Source organism: Alosa pseudoharengus, unplaced genomic scaffold (genome assembly GCF_046254945.1).
Source record: "Alosa pseudoharengus isolate Yale_2024_CS ecotype anadromous, Long Island Sound unplaced genomic scaffold, YU_APseudo_1.1 YU_APseudo_1.1_scf_16, whole genome shotgun sequence".
NCBI lineage: Eukaryota > Metazoa > Chordata > Actinopteri > Clupeiformes > Clupeidae > Alosa > Alosa pseudoharengus.
The window spans coordinates 32,387,703-32,405,202 of NW_027468630.1; the positions used below are offsets into that span (position 1 = coordinate 32,387,703).

Genomic DNA, 17,500 nt, shown 5'->3' on the forward strand with positions numbered 1-17,500 from the left:
TGGAGCTAAACCAGACTGTGGTGATCATTGGAGCCAGGCTTACCCGAGTTGGGCTGCCCATGTCTGCCCGGCCTAGCTGACTCCCATCCATCCACTGACTTCACCTCCAGCAGGTAGGAGCCCTTGGTCTCGCGGTCGAACACTGCCTCTGTGTAGATGGAGCCCACCTCGGGATCGATGCGGAAGAACTGATAGTCCCCACTGCGGTCGTTCAGCAGAGAGTAGGATATCTGTGGACAGGAGGGTGCAAGGTGGTCAGAGAACAGGGAGAGAAAGAGGTGCAGGGTCAGAAGCGTGTCCATTTTTGTTCTGACATATTCAAGGTAGTTCAGGAAATTCAACTGAAGAACTAGAGGGCTTGGAGAAGTGCAGAAGTGTCTGGGTTGAACTGAACTGAAACTACTCTCAAACACACACTTATGATTCACCTACCATCATGAGTGTGACCCCTGAATGCCACTAAGGCACTTTGCCAACCCATTTTTAATTCCCACTTTAATTAAGTTGTACAGGAGACGTGTGGGTTCATGCTCTATCCAATAATAATAACCTAGGGGGACCCCTCAGTCTGTGCTTATTTTTACTCTTTGCCACAAAGACATATTGCCTCCCAGTTTGCAGGTAGCAGGAAAATCAAGACCTATTCACCTGAGAAACAATGAGCCCTTCTGAGTGCTGCGCCAAAAGCTTGAAATGACAACGAGGTGCCCAGGCTGATTCTGAATGGCCCCCAGCGGCCTCAAATAGCAATTATCGCATACAATTCATTGAGCGGCCGCTGTAAAACAGCACGACATGTTTGATAAATGGTGCCCCGCTGTCTGAATTAGCACAAATAGTGAAAATAAAAAGCTGAATTAAATGTAATGCCATAATAAAAAGCTTGTAGGGGGTCAGGTTATTAAAAACAACTGGCATCTTCAATGGACAGAGAAGGGGGGAGCAACTACATTAGCATTTACGCCCACAAATGATATTCATTATCTAAATGTGAGAATGCATAGTCGCTATGATTGAGTCTGCTATTGAGAGACTACTGAAGCCAGTGAAACTAATTAAACAGCCAAGGACAGCCTTGCGCTCGCAAAGCATTCCATGTAAAAAAAAAGGGCAGATGAAATCCAACCCACACTATCCTTGAAGTTAAATCAATTATCAGACAAACATCGCGAGGCTCTACGGTTGAGAGAAATGTCATGAACACTGTGCATGAGAAGAGATACAGAGATTGAGAGAAAGAGAGAGAAGGAGAAAAAAAACTTTAAAAAAGAATAAAAGAGAAGTTTTTAAAGAAAAGGAGCTTATATGCACAGCCTTCTCTACACATACACAAGGATAAGCGGGTCATTAGGTCAGTACTGAGAGCCTATAGACTGCACACATAGACCTGACTAGGAGTATTTTCTGTTTTTAATGGATTATTACAATTGTATGCACCTCAATCTAAGAGTCACCCTCACATACATATACACTAAGGCCTGCCGAAACAGCACACTTCAAAATAGCAAAATTATGTGAAGTCGAAACATTTATTTATGAATGCAGTACACGCATACATCTCCATTGCAAATACATTAAGATAAACAGTCTTTGTAGCACATAATTTTGAGAAAACACTGATAACTTCAAAATGCGAATGTAAATTGGGTCTGTGTTTCTAATTAATCTCTTATGCAACCATCTATTGCGTAACTAATATGATACAGGAAATGAGTTTGGGGCAGGAGCACATCGGAGCGGGTCATGGGTGACACGGAGATTTCCATACAGCTGATACTGCAGTTGGTAGTCTATGCTGTTTGGACTTGGAATGAGGAATGAGGGCTGGAGGAAACAGAGGCGGTTTGAAAAGTGGCCAAGGAGGCTGCTCACACATTGATCAACATGTGTCTTGGTTGAGCCATCTCAGATCACATGTTTGAATTGCCACTTCCACTTCATTTCCACTAGCAAACACCAAATGGATTATTAAGCAGTCGAAGACAACAACAGTTTAGTCATTTGTGTATTTCAACTTGTTTGTAGCCTAGATGCCATTACCCTACAATATTTGCAGTCTTCTTAAACTGCCTGTTTATCTTTTAGATAAGTTTGACATCTAGCAGTCTCATACACCAGGCCTGAGATGCCCCAGACACCAATAACCTATTTGACACCAGAAAAAGGAAATTGGAAAAAAGAATGCCATGGACCCTATTTGTATTTATTATTCCTTTTGAGTTTGAACATTGCTAAGGGCTTCATTTGATAAAAAACACAGGGATACTTGAACTTTGCATTTTTGCAGTGTTTTTAGTTTATTTTGCATGACAGTGTCATGGATGGAGCCCTGGTTCAGGAAAGATTAGTCACTGTCAGTAAAAGCAGGTGTATCTTCATCATAAAATACTTGTTAATACTGAGTTTTCCATACATACACAAATCTAGGCTGACCTGAAAATGATTAATCCTTTCTGATGCATTAAAATATCGTTGTCTGCGGGAAGATTCCATACACAGTAGCCTAACCTCACATAATAAAGCATAATATTTTACTTTCCTTCCGTTATTCTTTACTTCTCATATGCGTCGTGTGTGCTATCAGTTGATTATACTGTATAATGAAGATGGAGGTCCTCACAGGCCAAGGGCTGTAAGACTGAGGGGGAATTACACACATGCAGGTGAACACACATTCTGGGCTATCTAATTAACTGCAATCTGCCATGATTCTTAGCTGCTGGAATACATTTTCCCTCTAGATTATCTTCAATTGGAGGACGTGGATGGCTGCAAAAGGATTGCTTCCTTCTCATGCATTTGAGTGGTGAGATTGGGGGATGCTCCTGCTTGACCTACAGCTTACAACTCCTTCCTCATCACAAATGACTTAGACTTAGACATAGTCTGGCTGCTTTACATAAATGTGTTCAGTATCTATGTTCAGTCCCTATTTCCTATGTTCCTACAGGATAACATAGTGGTTAGAGAAGGTGAGTATCATGCAGAGGGTCCTGCGTTTGATTCTTGAGAGTGGTGAATACCCAAGGGGGTATTGGCAGACGTTCGGAAAGCATACCACCTATGGGAGGGTCTGAGGCTAATACATGACCATGAGCATTCCATTGACCCCCAATTCATTTTGGCATCACAAACATGTCATGAAACATCTAACACCTAACATGAAGGAACAAACTCCTAGAACCCTCATCAGCTGTTGTAGGCTTGTCCAAAATACTATAACGTAGATACATTCTCTATATTGTTCTGATGCGCATAGACTATTGTAAAGTAAAATACTTAAGGCATACAGGTACAGTATGCAACAATACATTTGTTTATAATACATTAACATACAGGTATGTAACAATACATTTCTTTATGATAGTGTTTATGAAGGTCACAGTGTACTGCTTTTAATTATAAGATTTATTTCACTTGACTAAGCAAGGATTCATGACAATAACTGCGGAAATCATAGATAAGCTTGACAGTGAGAAAATAAGAGTCTTATGCAAGCTACTGCCTATCCAAGAGTCAATTATTTAAGATCAAACAGGATGCTGAGAGAGCAAAAGCAAACTGTGTAACATCACTCCAATTTATGCTCAACTAGCCACGTCAACGCAATGCTAATATTATCACACAAAGCAGCTAGGCTCACAGGGATTTATAATCTTTACTAACTTAATCAGCAGAAAGTAAAATCAACCTTAGTCCTAATTCCTCTGTTGTTGAGCTCTAATATAGTGGGTAAAAGCTGATAATAGCTCATTAAAACATGAGTGTTGTCCAGTTTGCAGAGGAATTTGATCTCGGCATGTTAGAGCACGTGGTCAGCTTTACTCACCTTTCCGTTGAGGCCGAGGTCCAAGTCGTTGGCCGACACCTGCAGCACCAGGGTCCCAATCTCTGCCCCCTCGGTCACGGAGGCCTCGTAGATGGATGAGGTGAAGAAGGGCACGTTGTCGTTGACATCTGTCAGGCAGGAAGCAGGAACATGCAGCAGTGATTTTTCATCGTTTGGCTCACTCGTTTTTCTCTCTCTCTCTCTCTCTCTCTCTCCCCCTCTGCTTGTCGTCAGGAGGCATTTTAATAAGGTTCTAAGGCCACTCTTCCCTACTGAATTACAAAAGCTTTTCAGCTGTCACAGCTTTATACACCACTGGGTATCCTTGGCTAAACATTTGTTGACAGTGATGAATAGGAGCCTTCCAATGCAGCCACAAGAGACTCTGAGGGACATCAAAGGCCTCTTGTTGACTCTAAGGAGCGGATTTCTCTTTTTTTTTTTAAAGCTTTAAAGCAAACAGAATCCTTTTTTTCCTTGTTAAGAAAGGAGGTGGAAATTATCCTCTGCAAAAGGTTACATGCTGTCCTTCAATCACTCACCACAAACTTAGCACAACCTTTACTTTTGAAATGTAAATGAATGTGAATATTTGACATGTTGCCTCAAATGAGCATGCATTATCAATGTGGCACTCACTTGACACAAAACTCATCAAGTGGGGCACAAACTAAGAGTGATTCTCCTCGAAATGCTGTTCCGGTGGGACATCCTAGGATAGCTCATTTCAGGTCAACTGACTCTAATCTCCATCTGATGGACTTGAGGGTTTTCATTTTCTCTGTGTAAAAAGTCTTAATCCATGAATTAAACACAAGGGCCAAATCCATTACAACCCCTTTTTCTCCCCAGCAGCCGACCTCATCTGGCCTCTCACTCCTAGATCTGAGCCCTCTGCAGTGGGCATTGCTGCGGTCCAGATTAAGAAGAGAGCACAGGAGGCAAATGAGGTAGGGGGCAAAAAGCAGGCAGATTAATTATTCCTCCACGGTCTCTAAAGAACCATCAGGACTGATTAGTTGAAAGAACTTGTGTGAGAGATGCACTTCAAGAGATAGAAAAAGGGATTGAACTAACGGTGGTATGTCATGAATCATATAGAGGCGCATCACATTACTCTTATGGTGCTATTCCAAAGGGCAATATTTTCTTTGGGAAAGAGCGAGGCTGTGGCCATTACCTGTGACGTTGACGTAGACCGTGGTGAAAGCAGCGAGGGGCACAGCGGCGACATTCTGGGCACGCACACGCAGAGTGAAGTGGCGAGTGGTCTCGTAGTCCAGCGGCTCGGCCACCAGGATGGAGGCGGAGCCGTCTTCGCGGTTGGGCGTCAGGTAGAAGCGCACGGGCATGTTGGTCTCCGGCACCATCCCATCCTCCAGGTTATAGGTCACTCTGGGGTCTCCCAGCGGTGAGGTGGCTTTGACCGTCTGCAGGTTTCACACAAGGACAGGAGATGTGCAATTTACACAAGCTGGAGCTGCCTGAAGCCCAAGCAATCTAAATGCATATTTGTGGGCCAACAGAGGCTGCATGTGGTACAAATTACCAGCAGTGAAATGTGATAATTGTTATTGAAGCCCTCGTTAAAAACAAATTTTGAAAAATTGCATACTTGGTTCAAAATGAATACAGCCCTGTGGCTTTGTGCGTGGTCAGACATGCATATTCATTACCGGTCATCCCATATGTGAAAACACTGGCAGCAGACGAGGCAGTTAGACGGAAAGTAAACCTCCCTCCTAATCATCTGTCTCCGCTCAAAAAGTGAGCGAAGCAAACATCTCCTCGCCCTAGCAATTAAAACGGGAAGCAAGCTCCATTACACCCCCAGCTAACAAGAAAATAAATATTTTTTACAGTCGATCCATGAAAGCAATACAAGTCACTCCATCTGTACATCCATCCTTCCCAGTCCCAGCAGTGTCTTCCTCCTTAAATAAAATATTCATCTGCATTTTTAACAGCCTTAATAGCCCATAAAGGATCCAGAGAAACTCTGGCAAATTAATTTCCAATCCTGAAGCAGAGGAGTGGTTTAAAAAGAATGAAGTGGGGTAAGAAGTCAGAGTAAATGGCCATTAATAATCCAGGGTGAGTGATTGGTCCTCTCCCCAGTCTGATGGAGGGGGTGAGGCAGTGCTTTTAAAAATAGACACCCTGCTGGACTAGGGGGTGGTGGGTTGGGGATTGGGCTGTGTTGGGTAGGGTGGGGTGAGAAGAGCCTGATGGGAATGGACTGTCTGAACGGAGAAGGGCTGTCCCAGGACATTAAGGACACATGGAGAGGGGAAGACCAAAAGTAAGTTCTCAAAAAGCTCAAGATCACTTTCTGCAGTTGAACTGTATTAACTGTGAAAGTCAAGTCAACTGAATATTACCACAAGCACACACACTCAGTACCTGTTATTATCTGCAAGGTTAAGTCTGAATGAGAGACCCTCAGCAGAGCAAGGCAGAAAGGCAGCAGTTTTCCACGCTACAGCTCGTTACGACAATCATGGGTTACCTCAGAGCAGAGTCATGGTGATCAGTGTAGAGGTTGAAGGGGACCTCACACACAATGACACCACTGCGTTTTGAAGCACATTATGTATAATGCTTTGTGCAGTGCAATGACCAGCAGAGCACAAATCACTTAGTATCTGAGAGGGCCGCAGGGCTTTGGTCTTAGGGAATATGATGCATAGCTCTATGCAATGCATTTTGCACATCATGGACAAAACAATAGCGTAAACACATTGGACGAGCAACCCACCATGCAATATCAGCACGTTTTAAATTGCTATTTTTATTCAGTCACACACAGCCTTTTGGAGTGCTTGAAGCACACAAATAATGGGCATAGTGGCAGCGATGGGGCTCTGAGCCCTATTGTAATGGCCAAGTAATCCATAGCAAGGACCGGAAGGTTGTCAGTTCAAACTCCAGACGGGATTTGTTGCGCAGCTGAGCAAGGCACTTAACCCAAATTGCTTTTGCTAAATGTCCTCCCATAAAATCGGCCATATGCAATTCGCTCCGAACAAGCTCATGAGCTAAATATTACACCAAGCATGTGGCCTTTGGCAGCAATAAGGCTGTGCTGTAAAAAAAGGTGTCCCGTTATTAAAAAAAAAAGTTGTGTTCAGACAGCTAATGCCTTAGCCAGGCTGCATGACGTACCACTACGGGTGTGTCCCTGACGGTGTTCTCCGGTAGGACCACCTCATAAGTGTCCCTCTCCCACTGTGGGGGCTGGTTCTTCACGTTGGTGATGGTGACCGCCAGCTCCACTGAGCTGCTTCGGTTTCCCCCGTCTGTGGCGAAAATCTGCCTGCTGATGTAGGATCTCTGCAACCAAAGGAACACGTCAGTCAGACTTTACTTTTCCCCTTCAGCACTTAGAAAGTCTCTCTCTCTCTCTTTCTCTTTCTCTTTGTCGGCGTGTGTGTGTGTGTGTGTGTGGGTGTGTGTGTGTGTGTGTGTGTGTGTGTGTGTGTGTGTGTACTGATGTCAAAGTGACACCCCCTCTGCTGGTTTACAGTTTACAGCAGCCGTGTGTATGCGGGACCCTCACACACACCAGAGCCTGGCTGCCTTGCGGCCACACCAGTTACTCCCAGGCACAACTGTCCCGCTCTGTCTGGACCACTGTCACCATGGCAACAGCCTCACACTGGCTCTGTGTGGTAAACATGCCTTCAGATCATGAGGCAGATTGTGCATAAATTTGGCATCCACATGACACTACTTAACAGACAGACAAATAAAAGCACCGCCAAGAGTATCCCATGCTGATAAACATTCAGTGTAGCCTGTAGGCAAAGTTACAAGCTAGACATATGTATTCAAATCAAGGGAGAAGTAGTGCACTTAGTGCACTAAGCAACAATTAGGTAACTAGGTGACTCACATGTAATTATATGTAAGTGCATTAATTTCTGTGAACAGACCACCGTGGAGTCCATTTTCCCGCTTATTCCACTGTTGCCACATGCATTGTGTTCATTTCCTGTTACAATTTAAACGTTTTAATTGCTAAAACTGTCTTGTTTGTAGAACTAATTTCTTCCGACACATATCAACTAAATTCTCAACTTGCAGGACAAACTACCATTACTAGTTCTAAATGGATGGTTGCTACGGCCAAAGGCCAGTCGTTAGTTCTATCTCTCCCGTTGTCAAGCGGGCGTATCCCAAAATTCTGATGAACTTTAGCTTTGAAACATCACTATTTTACTTAGCCTGCTGTCATCCATCTAGCTAAAAGCCACCTCTGTCATATGCTACAATGTTGCCATGTTCTGAACGTCTGCATTTTACAGCTCGGATGCAGTGACAGTTCATTTAAACTTAACAACGAGTTTGGCGAATTAATATACAAGTGTGATACGGCCAAAAAAATGGATCTACTTCATAGGTGTGCAAATAACATACGGTTAATGATCGTTCTAAATTACATAGGACAATGGGAAATTCAACCAAGCAGTGGAATATATATATATATATATATATATATGGTATATTTATATATATGTATGGTATATTTATATATATGGTCTAAACTCCATGTGGGACTGACTTGTGCCTAATCCTGCTGTTTTAATACAGAGTTAGTTCTGAACCAGATGGAACTGTACAAGAACAAGACAGCTGAATGCAAATGTTCTTCCAACTGCTTTCTTCCTACCTTGTGTCCCTCTCCCATTCCGTTCCACTTGGTCCTGCATTTGATTTTTTTTTAGGAGAAAGATGTTGATGTGATGTGCTTTGGTGATGGCGAGGGACATACCTGGGAGATGGGCTGTTTGACATAGACCCAGCCAGTGACCGGGTTGACCTGGAGGTACTCAGGCTGCTCTTTGGACATGGAGTAGGTGATGGCTGCGTAGGAGCCGTAGTCATCATCGTGCGCAGCCACACGCAGAAAACTTGTGCCAGTCATGGTGTCCTCACGCAGGAAGTCTATGGAATGAGAGTGCACAGAGTGAATACCCCAATAATGATGCTGGTGTGTGTAGGTGTGTGTGTGTGTGTGTGTGTGTGTGTGTGTGTGTGTGTGTGTGTGTGTGTGTGTGTGTGTGTAGTGATGTGGGTCCAGGTGAGTGTGTATTTTCATATTTTCATATATCTGTGTATCTTTGTATTTTTATGAACTCACATTCATATCGGAGGTTCTCGAACTTGGGGCTGTTATCGTTCTCATCGAGGATGAGGATGTTGAGCTGGCAGATTCCAATAAGCGGGTCGGCGGCCTGGTCGGTGGCTGTCACCGTCACGGCGTATTCTCTCTGCCGCTCACGGTCGAACTTCCTGGCCGTGACGATCACACCTGAGATCAAATCATTTCCGCGGTTATCAGTCGGCCGCTCGGGCTCCCTGGCACAAAACAAAAGGCGCGCTGTCTGGCCAGCGTCGGTCCGCCGCGCGGCTCTGATCTGTGATTCTGATGCATGTCAGAACTCTATTACGGATGCATCCCACCGAGCTTTTCACAGCTGCGCCAGAGTTTGATTAACTTCCTACCGGCAGCCTATTCCAAAAGCACAGGAGTGCGTCTCTCTCAATATAACACTGTGAGCGTGATGGACAGCAGAATACACCTCCAGCCATTACAGCTTTTAGACAAACCTGTAAAATGTGTGTGAATGCTCAAAAAGAAAGTGAAGTTATGTAGAATGTAGAGTCCATCCTTTCTTTTTCCTCTCTCTCCATTCCTTTTCTTTCTCTCGTTCTATTCCTTAAAAGCTCACTGATTGATGGGCAGTGAATATTTTCCTAAGTGATTCATTTCTTTGAAGAGGATAGGATTTCTTAAACGCTGTTCCTTTCTTTCTTGTGTGATTGCCAACACACTTCTGAAAGGATGTGATTAAAGTGAATTAGATTGAACTTTGAAAATTGGCAGAGCTCTTCAAAGCATGAACTTTAGCATATGAAAAAGGGGTGGAGTGAAGAGAGTGCCAAGTGTAGGGAGGGAGAGAGACAGACAGACAGACAGAGAGAGAGAGAGAGAAAAAAAAAAGAGAGAGGGAGAGAGAGAGAGAAAATGGGAGGACACAGACTTCAGACACCATTACCCCAGGCAGACGGTGGAAAGGTTATGGTTAACAGAATCACAGTCAATTGGAGAATAATCAGCTACTCCATCAATTTCTGTGAGGTGTAACTCAGAAAGGGACACACCTCCCAAAGTAACATACAGTCGTGGCCATGAGTTTAAGATCACACTTCAGAACGCTTCTCCACGAAGGTCCCTGAATCAGCTCATTTCACAACTGCATAGTCAGCATCAGTCTCACAATACTTTAACTTCTCACTAATCACTCATTTAGAATAGCCTCTCTGGTGAAGAACCACAATGTGTGCCCTCTGCACGTGCACGAGTGAGGCGTTTTGACCCATTTGCTTGGGCTTTTAGAAAAGGCAACAACACAGCCAAGTGCACAGTCAAGTGTTTACTTACACTACATTGAAAATTGTGAGTTGATTACCATTAGGCCAACGTAAGGATGATGACATTTCATGCAATCAGTTTAATTAATGATGCACTAACTATTTAGAAGAAATTAGTACATTTTCAAGATGGTCTTAAAAATGTGGCCACGATTGTAAGGAAAACCATATCTGTATTTCATAATGAACAGCACAGCAGTAGTGGCTATTTCCATTTCTGCAGTCCTGGCATATAGGTACTTTTTTTTCGGGACAACCTTCCAATAAAGCACTAATTAATGTGCAAAAATCCAACTGAGAGATCCCCACATTTATAGCCCACCTATATTAAGTAACTGAAGAGCTGGCAAAAAAGTACAGCCATGGCATTCTCACCGGAGTTCCTCTGCTGAACAGCAAGACATTAACATATACTCCCTCTTCCCATCACCATATTAGAACACGGCTTAACTATACCAATAATGTCTCACCACAACATAGCACCAAAACTAAGCAATATTTGCATATGAGGCTGTCCACATTGCCAAATGAGTAGTGTGTGTGGTGTTGCGGTAGAGCAGCAGCACTGTGAGGAGCTATGGTTATTTGTTTGGCCAGTGTCTGTGTTGATGGACTACCTGTGTCTGGGTCGATATTAAAAGCGGGGATGGTGCTGTCCCGGTGCATGAAGCCATACGTCACTTTCCCATTGGCCCCCTCATCTGCGTCCACGGCGTGCACCTGCACCACGAATGTCCCCGCCGGCTGGTTCTCCAAGACAGAACTCCGCTCCTTATACTGCTGACACTGTGGATGGAGAGACACAGAGGGAGAGAGTGAGAGTGATAGAGAGAGAGAGGAGGAGAAGGGGAGGTAAGGCAAAGGAGAGAGAGCATAGAAATAAAGTGAGAGGGAGGGAAAGGGTAAGTAAAGCTGATAAGACTAAACACTAAAATGGAACCAGACAGCAATCACTGTCTGAAGTAATGCGTCCCATTGAAAAGAGTAGTAGAGAAGTTAAATGGCAGAAATTCGGTCTCCAATAGAAAAGGACAACATAAGAAACATGTGAGAGGAAAGGGGAAGAGAGGAGAGGAGGAGTGTACTGTATGTTGGGCCAGTAAGGATGGAGGGATGGGCCCTGTGTAGAGTGTAGAGGAAGAGAAGCGGAAAAAATCTATTTAATCCTGCAATATTTTTCCATGTTGAGGCTCATCTGTGTTTTATAATTGAAGAGGCCTTGAATCGATTCCACCCAGGTGGATGACTGGGGAAGAAGCAAGAAAGCAGAGATAATTGGGCCATGCTCTGGCACCCATACACTACCCCTCATCCTAATCTTCATCTGTAGGAGAATGCATGTGTATGTGTCTGTGTGTGTATATATGTGTGTGTGTATGTGTATGTGTGTGTGTGTGTGTGTGTGTGTGTGTGTGTGTGTGTGTGTGTGTGTGTGTGAGAGAGATATAAAAAAGGCTGATGAAAGGGAAGAAACAGTCCAAATAACGTAATTAAAAACCTCCCCAACTCCCCAGTTCATACCATTTTTAAGCTATTCTCTGAAGAAATTGAGAGAATTGCAAAAAATAAGACAGGAAAACCAAATTCCCAAATCACTTGTGCCCTTTTGATGGTTACTTTTGACATCTAATTAAGGACAAAAGGCTTCTTTTCCACCGTCCTTCTTCCTTCTCCTGCTAGTGCCCCCCTCTCCCCCTTCCCTCCCCCCCTTCCCTGAACCATCCGACAAACCGTACTCCTGCAACATCCCTGCAGCCAACTCCGAGGTCAGAGCTCATCCTGCAAGCTAATGCCCCAAGAGGATTCTGGGAGATGAAAGACACCTTTGGCAGATCCAAAAAACTCCCCCATTCCAATGCAACTATACAAGTAAACACACAAACACACACACACACACACACACACACGCACACAAAAAAAAAAGAAAAAAGGCAATGCTCCCTTTGCCCCTCACTCGGAACATTCCGGATCCTGGCTCCGGCACAGACGGGGCCGGGGCTCGGGAGACGGCGCTCCTCTTAGGAAGGAGTGAGTCACTGATGTTCACAAATCCACAGGAACGGACTGAGTCTCCGCCAAACACATAAAACCTGAGGGGCTGACGAAAGGGGAGAGGGGGAGGAGAGGAGGGCGCAAACTTCACATGAAAGCCTCCCGCTCTCTGCCTGCTGGGCTCCCATACTGAGCGGCGAGAGTGGCGCCGCAACACACACACACACACACACACACACACACACACACACACACAGATGCATGGAGAGAGATGCACTGAGAGACACAGGCCAAGATACGGGGCACAGGAGATGCAGACAAAAATGCAGAGTAGATATTCGTGGGATAATTTGTAACCAAAGCTGATGGCATAGTAGTCTCCACACGTAACTATAACGTTAAACAAGCTCAGATAGCCCAATTCAAGGAAGCTGAAAAGGAGCTGCAAAAAAACGCCATCCTCATCCTTTTGAAACAGCGCCTGACCTCACGTAAGAGGAGGCTAAATCGCATTTACCTCCTAGCCGCGCTGTTGAGACATGGCTCTATAGACAAAAGCACTCCCAGAACACAGGGAGTGAGGGGGGGGGGGGGCGGTCTGCCAAGAGGCAGGCTCCATGGCACACATAAAGCCCAGAGGTACAGAGAAAAGAGGGAGGAGAAGAGAGACTGCAGCGCTCCAGACTTCCAAATATCTCTGGGGTTAAGCCCATCTCATTTGAAATTGAGACATCGGCAGAACGCAGGTAGGCCCATGATGATTCGGCACATATTTCAAACGCTTAATTAAAAAAAAACCTTAGATGATCTAGAAATAGAGTGGCTGGGCAGGCTAATCACTCCACTAGGGGATAGAAAGAGAGAGGGAGGGAGGTGAAGATGAGAGGCAGAAAGAAAGCGAGAGAGAGAGAGAGAGAGAGAGAAAGATGAAGAGAAGATAGGGGATAGGTAAACAGACCAAGCGCAGATTTGTAGATGGGGAGGGTGATAGGATTAGATGGAGGAGCAGAAATGCTTAATGAATCTCTAGATAACAGGTCCACCATGAACACTAGGATTCTTAATCACATATACTCATATGAAAAAGGGGGGAAGACTGAGAAAGATGCAAAGGAATGAGCAATACAAGTTCTCATCACAGTTCATCATGGGACAGACAAAAGGTGAGGAGGGCACACCTGCTCGAAGACAGGCTTGTTGTTGTTGACATCATCGACTCGCACCACGACCTGGGCTGTGGTGGACAGGGGCTGTGGACCTCCGGAGGCGTTGTCGTCCGTCGCCGTGACGTTCAGCACGTATTCCACCCCCTGCAGCCTCGGGGGCGGGCTGGAGCGGAGGCGGATCAAACCTGCACAGACCAATTACAAGGCTTTATTAATTTACTGCGGCGACCTATTCATCTTAGCAGGACCATTCTGAACACCGTAGCGGCGTGCCGCACAGCAGCATTTCCGCTGCACAGAGGACAATCTCATAGCCTTTCACAAAAAGCCATTTCTCACACAGTGGAGAAAATAAAGGCGATTCACATGAATACATACATTTCTATGGGGACATGCCTTTGTAAGTGGCTTCACACAGCCTTGGATTAAGCAGTGCTGCTGAAGGCATGTGAGAGGATGAATGAAAAGAGAATGATGAATAGCGCCCATTATGGGCATCAGTGGCCCCATGGTGGACCTAAGCATAGTGGTCTGCTTGATGATTGACTGGAAGATTTTGCAGCACTCAGAGATCACGAGCTATGAATGGACAGCAGGTTCAGTGACCAAACAGTCTGGCAGGTATTTGGTCATTCTCTCTCCCTTCACAGCTTGTTTTCCCCACTTCCTAACTTCAATAATTTATTTGCACCTTCATACACTCACGTCCATCAGCTTGTTTGTCCTTTCTTTTATCAGCTCTGTGTCCCAATCTGCTGCATGCCTTCTCATACCTGAACTAATACCCCCAACCTCCTGATGTCCTCACTGGCTGCCTGACTGGCAGTGTGTTCTCCTTCAAAGCGCCAGTCTCTAGTGCTGATAGCTCAAAGGCTAGCCTACTCCTGTCCCCTCAGCGCCACGGCAACACATGGTGACACTCGTCCATCTGCGGCCGAGGGGCTCTCTCTCTCCTAACGACCACGACCCTTCTCCTCTCCTGAGGCCTGGGGAAAGTGAATGAGTATTCACTCTGTGTGTGTGTGTGTGTGTGTGTGTGTGTGTGTGTGTGTGTGTGTGTGTGCACACGCGCTCTGAAGGAGAGTGTGGGCGGCCAATTTCCATCCCTTACATGGTCTTGTCTTCTTGATGACATTTCCATTTGGAGCGAATGTGAGTAAGTATGTGACTGAAACACTTGCATACCGTATATGTATGCGCCTGTACCAAGTGTGTGCCTATGTGATTGTGTGTGTGTGTGTGTGTGTGTGTGTGTGCGTGTGTGTGTGTGTGCGGGCAACCGTCTTCAGACATGCTTAACAAGTCTCCTTTTATTTGCAGAGACAGAGGGAGCCCAGGGGGCAGGGGCTGACCCAGCAGACACCAGGAGGGGTACTGGGAGGAGGGGGGGGCACGGCTGGACTATCACTCACCCCAGCAGCTATCGCCCCTCCTATCTCTCCTCTCCTCAGGGGGAACATGAAAGAGCCCTCCATCAGAAGCTGAGGTGCCCACACACACACACACACACACACACACACACACACACACACACACACACACACACACACACACAGGTGTCTGGTCCCCCTGGTCCCGCTGCACTGACACTCCAGCACATGCTGCTGGGGCCATAGAGGTGTGTGGATGGCAGAGAGGATATGAGATCGATTCTAATTCCAATCAGAAGCTCCAGGGCTGCTGGTGTCAGGGGCTGGAGGAGACAGAGAGGACGAGAGGGTGGGGCTGGGGGTGATAACGCAGTAGGGGTGTGTATGTGTGTGTGTGTGTGTGTGTGTGTGTGTGAGTTGGGGGGGGGGGGGCTGTGGGAATGCCGTGAGCGGGGGGGAGGGAGTGCTGGAGGACTGAGGAGAGCTCCAGCACAGAAACAGCATCACACATGTACACACACAGTCCCTGACAACAGTCTTGTCACCCCTTTAAAATTTTAGTTTTTAGTCTTTTTTGAGAAAGCAAACAAACCAGGACCATTTCAATAGCTCAACACAACTGAAACCACAATTGGTTTCCCCAAATTCAACATAAAATATCACCAAAATGCTGCGGGAAGTGAATACTGTCAAACTGACACGGTCAAAAGTCTTGTCACCCTTCACAAAAAGTGTCTTTTGCTCTGATAAAAGCACACTTTTCATTGTTAAAATCCAGTGCTAAGGTTATGGGTAGTCAGACGTCAGCTGTGAAAGCATTCCTGAGAAATAACAATCCACTTCTAATGGACAATAGACTCAAGTTTACTCAAGTTTCTTTTCTATTGGTTTCTATGGACAGTATGATGTTTTCTCCAAGGATGTCCAAATATTTGGAGCTGATTATCAGTGCCAGAGGAAGCAAAATAGGACTAGAGTATCATCTGGCCATGGCCATGCTTCACTTTAAACATGGTGCACTTTTCAGGGTATTCTTCATTCTTCTTCACAACTGAAACCAATTGTTGTTTCAGTTGTGTTGAGCTATTGAAATGGTTCTGGTTTGTTTGTGTTCTCAAAAAAACTCCATAAGTGTGTGTATTTTGCTTAAAAAACAACTTAAGGGTTGACAACACTTTTGTCAGGGACTGTAAATTCTGCCGCTACACTCACAGAGACGAGGCGCCATTCAGTGCATTCAATCCAGCTAGGTCACACTCTCAGATACACTCTCATACACTCCAAACCAGCACATATGCATGCCAACACACACAAACACAGCAAGAGAGATCAGGGGAGAAAAAATGCTCCAATCCAATTATTTGAATCAGACCGCTGAGAAACAGAGTAAAGGTCAACTAGTAGAATGACACCAGACCAGCTCCTCTACTCCCATCTTTTCCTGCCCGGGAGTTTGGTGTATGCTGTTTATGATGTAGCCTCCCTCGCAGTGGAGGACAAGCTGCTTCCATCTCCAGTAATATACTCCCTAGTCTTGGACTCAGTTTCTGGAGGTGTTGCTGGGTTGTAAAATATTTTGTAGTCACGGCTCTTAGTTTTTAATTACTATTTTATTATATTTTCCACTCAACTTGACACAGAGTCCAAATGGGGAAAAGTCATAAGGGTTTGAAAAATTCATATATGTAAATCTTTTTTTAGAGCATAACAGTGTTAGCACACATAATTACAGCCCCTTTCATCTACAGTAGCATAGACCACTCTTTACCACAGATTTAAGTATTGGACATGACAAGAGTGATTCCTATACAGTATTCCTATATTATATATTTTTCATCAGTGTATGTTTTTCGTTTTTACTGGCCGTTTCCAAATGACAGTACAGTTTTCATTTTGAGTTCTTTGTATGCTTCATATATGAAACCTGTTGGACAAAACGGCTACTGGATTTCTGCCGAGCATCTGATGGTGCTCATGGTAACAGGCAGTAGTGATAACAGTGTCCTCTCTCCTAGTTGGGTCTTCTATGCTGAATGCAGGCTTCAGAGCCAAGCAAAGGAGTGACAATAACCAATACTTTATAAAGCTGAACCTCTCAGGCAAAGCCTGAGATCTTCCAAACTCATTTGTGCAGTCAATCAAAGGAACCATTTGCCTTCGTGTTGATGCCATGGAGTTGGATTTTCAATCAAGGTATACACAAACACACACACACAAAAACAAAAGACAAAAGATAATCGAAAATCGACAAAACAAGCCCTCAGTAAACCTTAACATGAACCATTCCAAAATATTTGTTTGTTTATCCTCCCAATTGTACAAGGGTAATAATATGCTTTCATTGTCACCTTTTCTAGGATTTATTTAAAAAAAAAATGTTTTTTAGTCATCTAATTTGGGATGCATCGAATGTAATCATTTCAACATTACTGTGTTGCCATCTCCTTGACAAGCGATAACCAAGTACAACACAACAGCATGATTATTCAGATCAAATGTACAAACAAATTTGTATCTTGGGTTTTTGACAGGATTAGACAGATTATGAATCTGTGTATATAGTACATTCTACTTTGAATTGTGTGAGTGTACACATTGTGATGTCGAGATGCTTGTGCAATATGTGTATTGAAGTGTGAGATGAATGTGTGTGTGTGTGTGTGTGTGTGTGTGTGTGTGTGTGTGTATGTATGTGTGTGTTTTTT

The 17,500-nt window shown here is 44.7% G+C and overlaps 1 protein-coding gene across 1 annotated transcript in view; it reads right to left on the reverse strand.

Annotated features, from left to right (window-relative positions):
- The window catches only part of LOC143126329 (neural-cadherin), a 158,161-nt gene that overhangs the window by 74,078 nt on the left and 66,583 nt on the right, over positions 1 to 17,500 (reverse strand). The window contains exons 8-15 of the mRNA XM_076288219.1: positions 13,438 to 13,610; positions 10,885 to 11,053; positions 8,973 to 9,143; positions 8,604 to 8,776; positions 6,995 to 7,162; positions 5,010 to 5,259; positions 3,830 to 3,957; positions 44 to 230 (exon numbers count right to left, since the gene is read on the reverse strand). Of these exons, the coding sequence (XP_076144334.1) occupies positions 44 to 230; positions 3,830 to 3,957; positions 5,010 to 5,259; positions 6,995 to 7,162; positions 8,604 to 8,776; positions 8,973 to 9,143; positions 10,885 to 11,053; positions 13,438 to 13,610 (1,419 nt within the window). The remainder of the gene's footprint in view (positions 1 to 43; positions 231 to 3,829; positions 3,958 to 5,009; positions 5,260 to 6,994; positions 7,163 to 8,603; positions 8,777 to 8,972; positions 9,144 to 10,884; positions 11,054 to 13,437; positions 13,611 to 17,500) is intronic.